Consider the following 17,241-nt stretch of genomic DNA (forward strand, 5'->3'; position numbering starts at 1 on the left):
GGTATCACTTTTTTACAACTAATTTGGCACAGCATCAGTAGCAGTGAGCTGCCTGCAAAGGCATGAGATGATTTGGGAGTAAGAAATAAGTCTGCAGGCTTCCCCTGCTCAGGCTAAGTGCTGTTCAGCAGGGTGACAAGTGGCTATTTAAATGTCTGTCTGATCTCATCTTTGTTTTTGCTTTGCCCTTTAGGGGGCTGCAGGAACTGTTCTTTGCTTCAGAGGGTTTAGGACCTGTTGATTTGTAGCCTGTGAATCATTTTTCTGGGTACATGCTGTGGACCTGTCTAAACTGGCAACCCAGCAGCAGTACTCAAAGTTTCAATTGTGGAAAGTTAAATTCAGCAACCTGTCCAAAGTGCTAACAGAGCTTTTTGGTACAACCTCCTTGGCAGTGGCAAAGAAGGTGGATCTTCATTAACAGTGTTGGGGCAGCAAAAGTGCCTTCTGACCTTTGGAAGCTGGGAGCCGAGTTTCTCTTGTGTCTCAGCACAGGACACTGTTTTCCCAGGCAGAGAGGTGAGGCTGTGTTTCAGGAGCAAGCACTTGCTGGAAAATTGTTTGTTATGTGCTGGAACGCTGTTTTCAACCTGTGCTGTACCAGCCTCCCTGCAAGGGGGCAGTTTGGTGGGTTTGCACTCACACAAAGTGACTGAAGAAAAGGAAGTTTGTGCCTGCACAACAATCTGAAGGGAAATTGCTACAACAAATGCACATCTAATGGCAGGTTTTACGACTCTGCGTATCAAGAAGATTGAAAGACACTTTGCTAATATTAGAAAACCTATGCATGGTGGTAGTGTTTGAAATTCTGCTAATAGTCTTTTTTTTAGCTATCCAGTAATTGCACCTCTCAATGGGAACGCTGCTCAGGAGTAATGATCCTATCAAGACAAGGGAGTATAGATTGTAGTAAAGGTTATGATGGTTTCTGCGAAAGGCTTAGCATTGATCCTTTTAGCTATCTGATTTTCCAAGAGGAAAAAAAAAACAACAACTTTGAGTTAAGCAGGCGGTTCAATGAGAAAATTCTTATGGTTAGTTTTAGAAGATGGAACTTGGAGAGAATTTGCTAAACTGTTTTTTTTTTTTTTTTTTCCCTCTCTTTATTGATGAATGCTTTTAAAAAGAAATGGATTTTTCTTTCCCACACATTTCAGATGCTCGTCTCAGTTCTTCCTTCCCCCCCCCATGCAAGTCGAAATTGTTAGAGAATTGAAAAGTAAAAATCTGTAACATTGAAAAGGCCATGTTGTGAAATATATCATAAACACCCTGTTAGAGCAGTGCTTGCTAATTAAGGGAGATTGCTCCTGGGAAACAGCAAGCCTGTAACAGAGATCAGCCCCCTTTGATCCTCTGTAGAGTTTGTCAAAACCTTGCCTGCCTAAACTTGTCTGCAGCTTGTTACATATTTTATCCATCTGTTGCAAGGCCAAAAATAAGCAATTTATAATTCAGCTGAACTCCAGTTGTTCAGCAGATCACAGACTGAGGAGCCTTCAGTACAAGGAGAGGACAGAAGAGAAGCCAAGCACAGGCTGAGCAAAGAGGGACTATGCTGGGTTGTGGTCGTACAGGAGTGTCCCTGGTGTGGCTGCAAAGCAGCTCAGATTTTTCCAATGAAACACTCTTCAGTGTCTGTCTGTTGTGTATATATTGAGATCAGAACGTTTGTGGGGGTTTGCAGCTTTAATCCGGATGGATTTCCCAGGACTTTGTTAGAGTAATGGATCATAGAATATCCCGAGTTGGAAGGGACCCATAAGGACCATTGAGTCCAACTCCTGGCACCGCACAGATCTACCCAAAACTTTGGACCATGTGGCTAAGTGCACAGTCCAAATGCTTCTTAAATTCAGACAGGCTTGGTGCCATGACTACATCCCTGGGGAGCCTGTTCCAGTGTGCGATTGCCCTTTAGGTGAAGAACCTCTTCCTGATGTCCAGCCTAAACCTCCCCTGCATCAGCTTGACACCATTCCTGCAGGTCCTATTGCTGGTGATTATGGAGAATAGGTCAGCACCTGCCCCTCCACTCCCCCTCATGAGGAAGTGGTAAGCTGTGATGAGGTCCCCCCTCAGCCTCCTCTTCTCCAGGCTGAACAGGCCCAGTGCCCTCAGCCACTCCTCATACGTCTCCCCCTCTGGGCCCTTCACCATCTTCGTCGCCCTCCTCTAGGCACTCTGACAGTTTAATGTCCTTCTTGTGCTGTGGTGCCCAGAACTGCACACAGTACTCGAGGTGAGGCCGCACCAGTGCAGGGTAGAGTGGGACAATCACCTCCCTTGACAGTGTGCTCAGGTGGCCAAGAAGGCCAACAGCATCCTGGCTTGTATAAGAAGCAGTGTGGCCAGCAGGGCTAGGGAAGAGATTATCCCCCTGTACTCAGCTCTGGTGAGGCCGCACCTCGAGTACTGTGTTCAGCTTTGGGCCCCTCACTACAAGGACATCGAGGTGCTGGAGCGGGTCCAGAGAAGGGCGACGAAGCTGGTGAGGGGCCTGGAGAACAAGTCCTATGAGGAGCGGCTGAGGGAGCTGGGGTTGTTCAGCCTGGAGAAAAGGAGGCTCAGGGGTGACCTTGTTGTGCTCTAAAGGTACCTCAAAGGAGGCTGTAGCGAGGTGGGGGTTGGTCTGTTCTTCCATGTGCCTGGTGACAGGACGAGGGGGAATGGGCTAAAGTTGCGCCAGGGGAGTTTTAGGTTGGATGTTAGGAAGAACTTCTTCACTGAGAGGGTTGTGAGGCATTGGAATGGGCTGGCCAGGGAAGTGGTGGAGTCACCATCCCTGGAGGTCTTTAAAAGACGTTTAGATGTGGAGCTCAGTGATATGGTTTAGCGGAGGACTTGTTAGTGTTAGGTCAGAGGTTGGACTAGGTGATCTCAGAGGTCTCCTCTAACCTAGACAATTCTGTGATTCTGTTACCCATACTTTTGGATCTGAACAGTCTCATGTGGCAGTAAGATGTGTGTACGCACCATGTTTGCCCCAGCCTGCCTGGTGCATGACAGCTGCAGGTTCAAGCCTCAGCTGCCTCTTTGGGATGCCTGAGGGACCGCGTCCAGGCCCTACAGGTGATTGCAAATCACCATTTCAATTCGGTGATGGAATTAAATTCACACTTTAAAAAACCTGTCAGCCTTCACGTTTGTGGTGCCAGCCTCCCTGCCGGGGAATCTGTTGTGCGGCGCGGCGCTGGCTGCCTGAGCCGTGGGGCAGTCGGCCACAGCATCCAGGAGACTTGGAACCAACTGGTAGCAGCTCAGAAATAAGTAAGGAGAGGAGCAAGGTATTCCCTGCGAGGATATCACAGGTCTGCCTTCCGTTAATATTTTAGAACAGATCAGAGCTTCGTTTTCGCAGCCATATGCTTTCTCTGCACTGGTTAGCTGTCGCTCCTGGATGCCTGCATCCCTCCGAGGGCTACTGCTGTCGTGTTCCTTGCTGCTGAGATGGAGGCAGAGCCTTGTGAAGTCCTCTTTTCATCAAAATCAGAGACTCGTTTGCCATTCCCTGTAAATAATTGACTGGCTAAAAACGTATCCTGTAACTAGTACTTACTGACCCAAATTTACCTCCTTCCACATGTCAGGAAATCTTGCTGTCTAAATTACCATCACTTCCCGGTGACTGCTGCTGTGACTTACCAGTGCCATGCATTATGCCTGGAGTGTGTGATCAGCTCTGCGAGAAAATGAGTTGCAGAGAGCAGCGAGGCTTTGACAAGGGCAGGGCTGGGCATGGAGGGTCAGTGAAAGGGAGCAGCTCACCTGGGAGCCTGTGTCACGACATTGTCTGCTCTTTGCCAAGGGTTTAATGCATGGCAGGGAGCATTGCCTGTGCCCCAGGGCTGGGTCAGAGGCAGGTAGGTGCTGGAGTGTGCCCAGAGCCAGAGGAGTTTGTTACAGCCATCAGCTTTTAAAGGGGCTTTAGTGACCTCTTTATTTACTGTCCTTGGTAGGACTGCAATTTAAAGTACGTACTGAAGCAGATAAGCTTGTTGGAAGTGTCTGCTCCATAAGTCAACATTGCTGGACAAAATTACTCAGGAGAATTATTCAGTAGAGGCGTTTCAAAATGTAAAAGACCTTTTAAGTCACTGATCTCATCCCTAAAGAAGCAGTTCCCCCCCATAAAAGTGTAACCTCCTTCATCCATGCTCCATTTAAATACCCCAAACTGTCGTCTTCCCACGATATTTCTCTGAATATTGTTTAACAAGGTAATGCACATTGCTGCTGATTTTATTTTCCTGCTACTCATCATGTATTTACCCTTTTATAGTTTGATTACTCTTGGGCCTCTAAGTTCAGCAAGACAAATTAATTCTGATATTATTATTAATAATAATACTGCCGGGATTATTTCATTTTTGAAGCTTCTTTTTGCATCTTTTTAGTTCTCTGTCAGCCCCAGATCTGCAACTATTTAATTCTTTCTTCCTAAACCCATCACGCTGTGTGTGTAGGCTTTTTCTTCCCCGAGTCCCTCAAAGAATGTCTGTCTTGTGATAATCTGGGAAAATGTGTAATGGGCAAAAAAAGGCACCTTAGCTTTCTGCAAGTTATGACAGAAAAAAAAGACCAATGTTCTTATTTAGTATTCAGGAGAGCTTTAGGAAAGCAAGCTATGGAAAGCCTGATTCCATCTCCAGCTTCAGAGAAATCATGTCTCGGAGTTCATCGCAACCCAAAGGTCAATATTTACAGTTCTCCAAATGTGTGGTTATTCTGGGTATGACAGAGCTTAAACAGCAGTTAAAATATGCCAACTTTTATAAATATCTTACCGTGATTGTTCTGTACTGAAGTGCTGTAAGGACCTGGGCTGTGTCTAGGACAGCTTCGTAGTGAAGACGTGGCTGAAGCAGGTAGCTTATTCCAACTACTGAGGGTTATAATGGGATACAGACCAATGCTGTTGTTAACTTGCTCCTGTTACCTGCAATTTCATATCTGTAACATCCCCCCTCAAGTCTTTTGTTCATTTCTGTGAAGGGCACAATTACTCTGCATCGGGCAGAGAGGGTTTCCGTAAAGCCTTTCTGAAATGAAGCATTTGAGGTGGTTTTCTGCCACAGGCTGGCTCTGCAAGCTTTGGGCCTGTCAATTGATTCAAACAAAACATAATTCTCCCCAAATTTTCCGTTCTTCCCTTTCCCCATCTGGACGTGCTAAGGGTGTGGTAGAAGTCAGGACCAGGACATTATCTGAGATATTTTGACTGAAGTTTTTGTGCTTTATCTTTTACCAGGTCTGTTGATGGCTGTAACCAGAATATGCATGCTTCAGAAAAGGTACTCTTGCTCCCATGTTCTATGTTTGTGCTTTTATATAAGGTTTAGCAACTCTGCAGGAATATGTGCGATTTGTCCATCATTTCTGGATTTCTAGCGGTATTCTCAATGGGTGGAAGTCATTTTTCCATTTCTCCTCTCAGATCTAGACACCTTAGGTAGATAATGTGTTGGCAGGTGTTGATGGACAAGCAATTTGCAGTAATCTCTTCTGATGCTTATTCTTGTAGCTCCCTGAATTATAAGTGACATGCTGGCAAAACCGAACAACTGATCACCAGATACCGGCATAGTGCTAAACATGGCTTCTGAGGCTGCCCAAAATTTCCTGCAGCCACTGTCATCTTGGATGTCTCAAATATACGAAGCTCTCCAGCAAGCAGGAGACTCAATATCAGCTTCGTTGCTGAATTTGAGCGGGGTGGGTCGTAAGTCAGAGGAAGAGAGAAACCGGGACTTGGAGGACAATGGAGGAGTTTATGAGGATTACTCTGAGGAATCAGAAGATGAAATACAGATGGAGCTGTGGGATGAGGAATACACATATCCTAGAGAAGACGGTCACATTGGGGGTCCTGGTCTCGCTTCACAACCGCTCCCTAGTGGCTCTGACCTGGGTCTCCAGAGGCAAAAATGGGTCAAAAATGCCACCAGCTTACCAGAGCAAAGTGTTGAAAGCGCCAGGCCTTTGGCAGCCAATGGATCCCACTGGACGAATGAAGATTTCCAGCCACATGATCGGCTTCCTACTATTGCTGAGGAAGAAGGTGAGCCCTCTGTGAGGGTCAGAGACCATGAGAACAACCTCAGCGTGAGTGGCTCCACAGAAATTCATAATGGCAAGGCAAGTTTTGCAGGTAAGCGCCTTTCAAACACCCAGACAACTTCTCCACTGTTGATTTGATGCAGTCGCTAGTCTGCTCGTTTTGTTCAGTGTTGTCTTTGTTTCTCACAGATCAAACAGAACCCCAACAAAAATACCAGAAAAATCTAACCGTTCCCTCTTACATTTCCAGTTCTTTTCTTGTTCATGAGATGGATCCAATTGAAATGAGTGGAAATCTCCAGGATGAAATGCCGTGTGTTAGGTGCCACTCAGGCCCTGTTGCAGTAGCATGGAGTGGTTTTCTCACCCCACCATGTTTTGTTTCAGGTAGCAGGATCCTTCAAAGAGACTGTTTAGCCTTAAGCCTTTGCTTTGAGAACCATCTGCCTTTGCGTCATTGCTATTAAAGATATATATAATCTCAAACCTTGTTTCTTTGTGCCAGGAATCTCAAGATGTTACTGTGCCATGTGCTGTGAAATGCTGTACTAAAAAGTCCCAGCCATATCTCATGATTTTATGGATGAAAGGCTCCCAAATCATTTTCCTCCCCTCCCACCACCCCCACAGGCTTTTGAAATAAAACTGAAAAGGACAGCAGGCAGGAGATTATGGGATGGAGAAATGAATTTGGTATTTTCGGTTTTAAATAGACCTAGCTGTGACTTCTGATCATCAAGTGACATGAACAGCTTCTCAGGTCATTGTGCTTAGGACTGAACCTCAGCCACTTGAATTGTACTCAGTAGATACCTCTGTTGGTGTGGCCAGAGCTTCCCTGGGCCCCAGAAGGCCGATGATTTGTGTCCCAACCAAATGCAGGAAGGCTGCAGTCTTGCTGGCACCACCTTGGGGTCTTGCTGGGGTAAAGTTGCTCTACAGAAACTAATCCCTAAGAATGGGGATAACGGGAGGAAGACAGAGAGGTTTACAGTATGAAGCTGGTGGGGAACTTGAGACTTGCTGAACCTCTTCTGAGCCTATTTTCAAATATCTAATATCTAAGAGGTTCTGCCTAACCATCAGGAGGCACTCCTGTGCTGTGTGGGTGATGGAGCACTGGCACAGGTTGCCCAGAGAGGCTGTGGGGTCTCCTCCTTGGAGATCTTCAAAAGCCATCTGGGCACAGACCTGGGTGGCCCTGCTTGAGAAGGGGCTTGGGCCAGATGCCCTCCAGAGGTCCCTGCCAACCTTAACCAGGTGTGATTCTGTGATTCTGTAATTGAAAAGAGCTTTTGGTCTGGCTGTTCTGTCCCCCAAACTGGGGCTGCTTGTGTCATATAACAATTGAGTGAATACAGATTCGAGCAGGGCTTGTAGGGTCCTTCCAGGGCATGCTGGAGCCACGGATCCCCCTGTACAAGTGCTACACAGGGCAGGTTGTCCTGTCTCTGGACCGTACCCTTGTTTGCAATGGGTGGGAGAAAAGGTGGTGAGCTCTCGGGGAGCTGGGGGCCAGGAGTGGGCTGCTCTCACTGTCAGAACAATTCCTCACCTGCAGGGACAGCTGAGGAGGACGGTTCTGAGGAGCACTGGGATGGACAACGTGAATTTTCCGGTGAGATATGTAAGGCAGAGTGACACTGAGAGGTGCCCGGGTAACCTGTCACCCCAGCTGAAGGGGAGAGTCGCTGTGAGCCTTTTCCCAGCCGACAGCAGATGCTGACCACGTAGCTGCTGGGCTCTCTCCCATTACTTATTAGCTTTCCTTCTAGAGGACTAGGAGGCCTCGCAGACCTCCCTGGCACCCACCTCGCTGCAGCTTAGAGTGCTCTGCTTCCTCACGAAGCGCTTTAGAGGGCATTGCAAGGCTTTTTACACCAAAGGGATTGTCACCCTGAATGCTCCCAAATGGTCTTTTATCTTCTTATCTCGGCAGTGCCCTGCACAAAGGGCCATCCGGTGCTCTCGGTACCTGGTAGTCGTGAAGCTGGCTGCTGGAGGGCTGGCACCCGATACCTTTCTTCTCAGAGCTCTCCAAGTTGTATAATAGGAGAGAAGGTGCTGAACTGTGGTTTGAAGATGCCCTCTGTGCGAACTCTGACGTGGGAGGACTCATTTTGCTCTTCCCAGCGACCCTTCTCTTCCAAAACACAGACATGCTCTTTGTATTTCACGTTTTTCTTTGCATTTCCTCTTTTTCCTTTAGATTCATTCTCTTAACATCAAGAGTGCGAACTCTTCTGACGGTAACCTAGACATGCAGGGAGGCTGCAATGCCCTGGCAACTTAAAATTTCACTCACGGATTAGAGTGATCAAAAGAAGATGTTTGAGGTATCCGTATTTCTGCTGGTTTTGTTACCTAACCCTAAGTGACAATGTAAGTGAGCATATGGACTTGCTGACATTCAGCAAAGGCGTTCAGTAGCATCGCTATTAGCTTGGAGCATTTTTCCTTGCATTTGGCATTTTTTCCTCGTTTCCACCAAATACATGTATCCTGTTTATCCTTATATTCTTTCAGAACATTGCATCTTGACTTTATTTCACTTAATGTACCATATTTCTCTCCACAATAGAATATTTTAAAGCTAAATTGGCACAAAACAGTTGCGATGCTGAATGCTTTTTGTTGCCATGGAAATATTTCTGGGCACTTACTGAAGACCTGGTTGCCAATAGTAATGTAACAGAGAAAATAGATATGCTTCATTTAGCAGCCACTGGTGATTAAAGAGCCACAGAAACCCGTTACAAGGTCATTCCAATATATAGTTTATTAGATTTAGGGGGGAAAAAAATCACCCTAGAAGAGAAAAGTTTAAAAAAAAAAAATTCAAAACAAAATCCAGTTGTTCCCCTCTCTTAAACTTACATCATGCTTCTGAGATGAAATAAAATAGAACTGCAGTTAAAACCCATCATTATGCCGCCTTCTTTTTATCAAATACGTTTCTGATCACATTTCTGCCTCCTAGGAAATGTGTCCTAGCTCCCAGGGTAGCTTTTCTGATGTCCCAGAGCAGCTCACGCATTACTGAAAACCATTTTTAGGCTTAGGGATTTAATACAGCGTTTGAGCAATGAGATTCTTGGGTTCTTAAGTCAAACGTCTGCTGGGTACCGCGAGGCATGCTGAGCAGCGGGGTGCAGGGCTGGCTGCTGCCGAGTCCTGGTTTGTACTTCAGTGATGCTTGTAACGTCGTGCCAAGGTTTCAAAACAAATGCAGGGAAAAGTTTTTCACTTTGGATGCTTTTGGTCCACGGCATAAAAATGAGGAAGGAGTTCATTGAAGCACGGTGCTTGGTTTTGAGGTGATGGGAATGCGGCCCCTTCGTGCAGGCAGGTCTCTGCCACCACCTGTATGCTTTGAAAATAGAGATGAACTTGCTCTTGCAGCTTCCTCAAGACCTTCCTTGTTGTCTAACCTCAGTGTTTCTGACAGAGGAACCATCGCCCATCTCAGAAGGGGGAAGAGAGCAGCTTTCACATCCCCCCTGCAGCTGAGACGGAGCGGCTCAGCTGACTGGGGGTGGCTGGTGAGAGAGCGGCTGCCAAATCCATCATTGCACATTTGGCTTAAGAGTTTGGGAAAAGAAAAAAAAAAAAAAAAAAAAAAGCAGCGGAGCAATAAGGCACTTCCAAAAGTAGTGAGCTGCTAGCAGAGGGGTGTAGAGCTGGCCGGTCCGTCTGTTTCCCAGCCTGGTGCTGTTATAGAAAATCAGTACTGATGAAAAAAGCGGAGAGCAGCGATAATCGTGCTCTGAATGCAGTGAGCTCAACCCGCTTCTTCCTCGGGGCCTGCGTCCTTTGCAACCAGAAAGTCAAAGTGACCATTAAGCAGAGCGGTTTGGGCAGCGGCTGCTCTGCAAAGACACGGGGAGAGGCACACGTTGGCAGAGCCGGGGTTGTGAATCAGAGCCGAGCTATTTTTGCACAGCCGGTGCTGTGATTGAGGAGCCTCCCGAGCTGTCTGACACCGCGCTCATAACACCAGCGTAATATATAGGTGAGCGCTACGCTGAAATTGCATCAAGTCTGGGGAGACTTCTCCCATCAATTAGGCAATCCCAGCGCGAGCTGAGGACGGCCTTTCAGCCACGCTGAAGTAAATTGTTTGACCTTGGAACACCAGGAAGGTTGGTGTCCTGATGGGAATCTCGTCTGGATGGCTGCAGTCATCTTCCACACGTGTGTAACGGGAGGCTCTGGGAGTTTTTAAAACTAGAGAGCTCCACTGCATTTACTTACCTTAGCCTCCAGCTTAACAGGGGTCATTGATTTGTGCTGGTAATTGCTGTAGTGGAGGAAATTATTCTTCCTGCTCTATATAAGCGCTCCTGACCTCGGTAAATGACCCTTTATACGGCCAGGAATTCCTCGGCAAGAAGTGAGTTTTCATTAGGTCCTGTAGCGAGATCCACCCCTACCAAAAAGCTGTTGCTCGTGTGATAAATCAAACTTCTGCCTGCACCTGGGACTAAAATAGACAGCTGGGCTGTTTCCATTTAAAGACCCCGAGTGTTGATGTGTTTTATCACCTGTCTGCCCACGGAGCCAGCCCGTGCTCCAGGCAGGACGTAGCCCTATAAAAAATCAGCGCCTGCTCTCCAAGCAGGACATCTTAAGAGGGTACACTGAATCAGCAGCACCGCTAGGGCTGAGTGAAAGCAGGCAAAGACAGACGGTGGACAAAAGCACTTCACAGAAAATGCTCCTGGCTGCTCGAGTGGGAGAGATGAAGCGCAGACACGAGGTTGCATTCAGCGCTTTCTCTCTGGGAAACTCAGAGCCACTCAGGAAGTATTTGTGCGCAGACTTTTGTCCTTGCGAAGGTGGCACCGTGTTCCTTTGTATATTCAAAATACTCCTTTGCAGTTCTGCCTTTGCAAAGTTTCAAGTTGTGAGGTATTTTCATCCAGAATGCCACAAGTAAGTGGATGAGAACCTGTGGCGGCCCTGAAAAGGGGGCGGATGGCAATATTTCCAGCTGTATAGCTGGGGGAGTGGAGGCAAAGAGTTTTCAAAGGCGCTACTATTGCGGGATCTGTCTTATCCCCATCAACATTTGCTGTTCATCCCCAGTTTGTGGTTTTAGAAGCAGTCTGCCAGCCCGCAGTGGCTCGGTGGTTTGGATTTTCACCGAGCTCCTTGTCTGGTGCTCAAGGCTTCGTCTGCCCAGCTCCCTGGGAGCTCTGTCCAGGAGCACTCAGCATCCGTGCTGGCCGTCCAGCCGGTTGCATAAGCTGCGTGCAGGAAGATTTATTTAAGAGGAAGAAATGGCTGTTGCCATTCAGCACAGTTGCAGAACAAATTGTGTGTGTGAGCGTGTGTGTTTGTGCATGTATTTTCTGATCCGCTTTTGCTAAGTGGCATCCTCTTCCCACTCCCCATATGGCAGCTGCGACTTTATCTTCCTCTGGGAAGGTTGTTTAGGGGCCCAGGAGGCTTCATTTGCCAATAAACAGCATCTTGGCAGCAGCTGGGAAGTGCTGCCTCTCTCCTAGAAACCCTGCCTCCTCACCTTCCTTCTCCTACTACAGGCGAGGCAGGTGCGAATGATCTCACTGCGTCGTGGTGGAGGTTACGTGCAGGCATACTAGCAGCACCCTGCAGCACTAGGACATAGTATTTCCCTGAGCTGACACCAGCAGTAGTACTTCTTCCCATTTTCTCTTCCCAGCTGCAGTCGTTGCTCGCTCAGCCTGCTTTGCAGGAGACTGCTCGTGCAAACCCATGGCTGTGGGCAGATGCTTGCGGAAGGAAATGACCATAAAGACTGCTGGAAGTGTGGGTGATCCTCCTCTGGTTCTTCCCACCCTCTTTGCGTTGCTTACCAGCACAAAGAGCACTCGTGAACTGATTGAGATGGCATCAGTGGTGCTCCTCATCTTCTGCCAGAGGTAGGGGTGAGGCCGTGGCTTCGTTTCTGGCTCTTGTGACGAGCTGCTGGCAGCCGTCGTCACCATGAGTGGCCTGGTGGACTCCCAAAACACAATGGTAGTAACCGAGGGGAAACACTGGGATGAAAGAAGAGAGGGAGATTGCAGTCATGGGGGAAAAATGCGCAGTTTTACAGGTGAGGGGCAGTGTTGTGCTGTGTGCATCTTCCAGGTAATGAGGGAGACGTGGTTTGGCTCTGCCTCTGCGATGCATTCTCATGGTTCTCCTGCAGTTACCTCTGGTTTAGGGACGCTTCATCAGCAGCTATTTGTAGACCAACCATGGATGAGTTAGACTGAATCTCAAACCAATCTGCAGCAGAATCTGTAGAAGATCCCTTCAGGTGACCATGAGAAGAGCTGCTGCTCTCCTGGCCTCCTCACCCCACCCAGAAGCTCCCTGACGTGCAGGCACGTGCTCCCCCGTCCAGAGAGCTGAGCAGTGCTGCTGATGAAGCATCCCTGGAAGGACTCATGGCACCGGGTGAGTGTGAGCCCACACAAGCCACGTGCTCAGAGACATTTCATTTCTCAGGCTGAGGAGATTCGAGCCCATGCAGCCTGTACGTAGCAGCATAATCTGTGTGGGAGCACTTCCCAGCAAAGAGTTTGAGAGTTGTGGCGCTGGAGAGACAGCCCTGGGTTTGGATTAACGAGAACACCGAGGTTTGCTGAAGCTCTGTCATAGGGCCTGGACCTCTTAGCATAAATACTGTGCTGCAGCTGAGACCACGGGGCCTGAGGATGGTTTTGCAGCTGTCAGTAGGTGATGTGAACCTGCAGCTCTGACCTGCCCTGCTCACAAGTTGTGCTGCTCCCCATGCCTGGAATCACAGGCACGCCATTGCTTGGGGGATTGAACCTGCTCATTGCTTCCTCTGAGAGTCACCTGCCCCTTCCTCATTGCTCTTAAACCAGGTGAGTTGACTCCAACTGCAACAGGGAGAAACGGGGAGGAGAAGGAGGACAGGACCGTCCCTTTTGGGTGACAGCAGTGGTCACAAACCCATCAGAGCCCTGTTGCACCACATCCACAGCCCCCTGTGCCCCCCGAGGGCTGTGATTTCCCCAGGGGTGCTGGGTGGTGTTGCAGCAGTGGCGAAAAGAGGCTGCGGTGAATCAGCCCCGTGGCAGCAAACAGAAAGGTTCAATTAGAAAAGCCAGCGGGAAAATAAAGATCTGCCTCGTTGCAATGCGGTAGTTATCCGTAGCAACCCCAAACAAATATCTGTGCGAGGGAGGCGATTTCCACCCTGTTAATCAGCAAACAAAGCCTCGGGGGTGTGAAGCTGGTGGTTATGGTGCTGAGCGCCACGAGTGGCTGTAATCAGCCCACGTTTGCTGGATCTGGCTGCTTGTGAGCATGGCACAGCGAAACCACGGGAGGAGCAGGAGACAGTGTATGGGGTCTTCGTGGCCAGCTCGATTTCTGCGAGGGGAGAAGGGCATTTTCTGGAAGAAGCTAGTGCTGGTTCAGGCAAAGCCCCTTATGTCTAGTGGAAAGAGCTCACAAAGTGACTTTTGTTGTAGGAGGAGAACCGAGTATCCAAGCCAGGCAGAAGAGCTGGGCAATAGGGAACCTGAAGGGATTCGACCCCTTGTGGTAAAAAGGCAAGCAGGAAAGCTGTCAGGAAAATAATGCTTCTAAAGAGAAAGGAGCTGGTGGTGGGGTACAGCCCTGCCCACGCCAGGGGATTTTCTGGCTTAGCAGGGTCCCCTGCGCTCTGTCACCCTTTGTCTTTCACTTTTCTGCAAATCCCAGACCCGTGCTGGTAAAAGCCAGTGGCACAAACAAAGCCTGACTCACGCTTACTCAGCAAGTAAAATGCAAAGTGGGTGCCTGGGAAAGCCAGGGCTGGTTTTTGCTTCTGCTCCTTGGCTGCCATCGCCTCTCGCCATGGAAGATCCCTGGGCAGCAACGCAGGAGTCGGTTCGAAGCCGAGTCCCGTGTTCCTATTTTTAAAATCCCAATTTCAGAGTAGGAAAAAAGCGGTAGGAAAAGATGTTGATTGTCACGCTGTGTTCTGTGGGCAGGTCTCTATTTCTTTGCACAGCGGCGTGCAGAATTGGAGTTTATTGCTCTGACTGCTGCATTGTTCGGCTTTACAAGTGCCTGATGGCCAGCGCCAAATACCGCAATTGGCCTTGTTTCTGATTACCCCTTGACTTTTTTGTTTGCTTTTCGCTTTCTGCTGGAAATTTCCCCTGCTCTGAAAGCTGCCAAGCTGAGACTCTCCCTGCCTGCATTGCACCTGGAGCCTTCTCCTTGCAGAGCTTCCCGTCGGATTTGGTCAGGGGTGAGGACAGATGGAGAGGTAAAGGTGGGTTTGTGGCACAAAGAGGACACCGCCGCTTGTCCTCGAGCAAAGAGGGGGCTTATGTTTAACACCAGGCACCCAATTGGATCCCTTACCTATAGAAAAGGAACAAAACCACTCAGGCCTGAGTGCAAAGAAAACGCGCAGGTGAAGCGCTGTGTTGGTCACAGTCCATTAAGGCATATGCAGAAATAGGGGTTTTATGTTTCTCTGTGCATTCTCTACCCGTTTTATATACATTTGAGGTCTGGGTGGTTGCTCAGGATTGGGTTTCTGCTGTATAAAAAGAAGGTTTTTTGGCGATGGGATTGTATCTCCAAGTAGTTTTGAGCATAAACGAGGGCAGGAGTTGCCCCTTCCTTAGCCAAACCCATGCAGCCGGTAGCTGCATTACTCTGTGCGTTGATTTGCACTCCCAGTTCAACTGGTTGACAGCAAGAGTGAGAAGAAGACACCAGACTGAGGCCACTGTGCAAATCAAAGCTGTAGTTGCACAGAAATCGGTAGTAGCAGCTCCATGTGCATTGCCATATGTTTCCTTTAAAAAGCGTTCCTCCTCCTTTCCGAGCAGCTCCAGCAAACCCATTGCTTGCAGCAGGCCCGGTTTTCCCAAAGAGAAGCCCTTCTCTTTATTCTGCGTGCAGCTCTGGGTTTTGCTGAGTTAGGAGCCAGCGCAGATCACCATTTCTCTGTGTCATCCCCATCATGAAAATTTTAGGACCAGGCCTATGTGACTGGCTGTGCAATAGCACAGAACACTGCGCCGAGAGCTCCTGGGATCCTCCAAGCGTATGCATTATGCATGGATAGACTGATATTGTTTGTGCTTATATGATCAAATACTTTTTTTTTTTTTGGTATCACACTTCTACTTCCTTCAGGGCTTGATGGTTGCTCCCATGGAAGCTTTCACTGGCTTCAGTAAAGCAGAATCAAAATCTTTAGGAAGAAAGCGAAGGGCAGCATTAAACGTATAGGAGAGCAGAAATTTGTTATTTGCTAACTTTTCGTTGCTCAGCCAAAATCACTATATATATGTATTTTTTTTTTTTAACATGCAAGCAGACAGGATGCGGTACATCTATATTTTACACTTACGCTGTGTTTTTTTATTTGGTAATTTTTTTTCTTGGATGAGCTTTGAACGAATGCTAAGTTATTCTTTATACTTGGTAATGCTGCAGAGAATTCTTGAATTATTTATTTCCTACATTTTAGCTCAGTGTGGCTGGATGCCTGTAAGCCAACTGTGTAACTGATTGGGTGTTTGAAATTTTGGGGTAAGCGGTGGTAGCTTGGAATACCTTGCAAGAAAAAGAGGTCAGCCTCCTTCCTCCCATGCTGTCATCCTTGGAAAAAAAAAATAAAACAAAAACAACTCACATGCTTCCTTAAGAGTGGTGGGAAGCTGATTTGTGAAGCAGATGATGCATAGAAGCAATTGAGTTGAAGTTGCTAGAAATATGCACATGCTACGCAACATCTGCAGATCTCAAGATGTATTCATTATCTTTCCAGAATGTAGATTGTAATTATGGGCCCTTTATTTAAGTTTCCATGGTGATACAGAAAATGTTTCCCCCTTGTCCTTTCCTAATCAGGACACTTGTATATTTGAATGGGGAACGTTTTTCCCTCCCCTGGGAAGAGTTAGTTTTATTAATACGGAGACATTAAGCTGACATGGAGCTGTCTGCTGCTCAGGCACGGATTCAACAGCAGACGTATCAAGCATTTGCTACAGATTCCCCAGTGCCTCTGTTTAATTAGCCTGTGTGCTTCCGAATGCAAGTAAGAAATAGCATCGTGTCATAACAAGTGGTGATGCAGTCATGCTCTGGGGATTTGTGCAGTTGGAGTCAAAGTCAAGAGGCCAATAATCCCTAAAACCCGGCCAAACTCCTCCCTTCGCCCAAGCCAGACGCAGTAGATTAATTCAGTGGAGGGTACAGACATGTAATTTGGCTCAATGTATTCTGCCATTAAAAAACTCCTTTAAAAAAAGCAAATTGTGAGCTTTGTGGAAACAAACGATGAAACAGCCCCGTTAAAGGCTGCAGTTGGATAGCTAACTTTAGGTTTTTGCTGCAGATTTACAAAGGAATCCCACAAGCGTTGCTGCAAAGCGAGCACTGGTATCTGTCTTCTCTCCTGCACCCCCCGCTTTGAAATGAACCTAATCAGGCGTTCCTCAGTTATGCACCCTCAGAAGCAGTACTGAATTCTCAAATGACCACAAATTGAGCTGACTGTCCTGGAGAAGGGGATCCCCTCTGTTTGCAGGTCGCCCCAGGAACGTGGGATCCATGTGGCCTCTGCAAAATTTCTTTTAATAACCTAATTTACACACAGCATCAGTACACATCCTTTAAATGTACAGCCTCGTGCCCGTGGACCCAGGATCTTAATGTTACGCATTCATTAGCAAATGCTGAAAGACATGGCTTAGTTACTAAAGATAATGTTTTACCCCAGATTTTTGGCAAACTGAGTGAAAAGCACACTTTTGTTTAAAGTGAAGTAATTTTTATTTTGTGCCTTGAATACCCAGGAGATACGTGTAAAGTAGAGGTTATCAGTATTTGCTGAGCTTTGAAATTAATTTTGCGGAGGTTGCATGAGCTGTGGGTAGTGAGTTGACTGCACAGTTGGCGGAAAAGGAATATTTAGTTTAATGCGTTTCAATTATTAGGACAGATCATAGCGCGTTTAGACCGAAGGGTTGTTACAACTTGAAATAATTCTTAGTTAAAGCAATTTCAAAGAAACTTACTTTTAAGGGCGTATGTAAAAATAATCACATTTTCTGATGACTGGGCACTGCCCATTTACAAACGAATGCCTAAAACCCTTTTCTTTTTTTACCACAACAGGGGCGTTTAGCTTTTTCCTCCAACGGAGAGCAGTTTTCTAGA

At 47.5% G+C, this 17,241-nt stretch overlaps 1 protein-coding gene across 2 annotated transcripts in view; it reads left to right on the forward strand.

Annotated features, from left to right (window-relative positions):
- The first annotated feature begins 5,274 nt into the window (after positions 1-5,274).
- Positions 5,275-17,241, forward strand: part of SYT16 (synaptotagmin 16) — a 38,149-nt gene continuing 26,182 nt past the window's right edge. For both annotated transcript variants that reach the window (XM_082762481.1, XM_082762482.1), the window contains exons 1-2: positions 5,275-5,297; positions 5,528-6,154. In XM_082762481.1, the coding sequence (XP_082618607.1) occupies positions 5,599-6,154 (556 nt within the window). In that variant the 5' untranslated portion in view covers positions 5,275-5,297; positions 5,528-5,598. The remainder of the gene's footprint in view (positions 5,298-5,527; positions 6,155-17,241) is intronic.

This window comes from Aythya marila (assembly GCF_965140915.1).
Source record: "Aythya marila genome assembly, chromosome: 5".
NCBI classification, from domain to species: Eukaryota; Metazoa; Chordata; class Aves; order Anseriformes; family Anatidae; genus Aythya; species Aythya marila.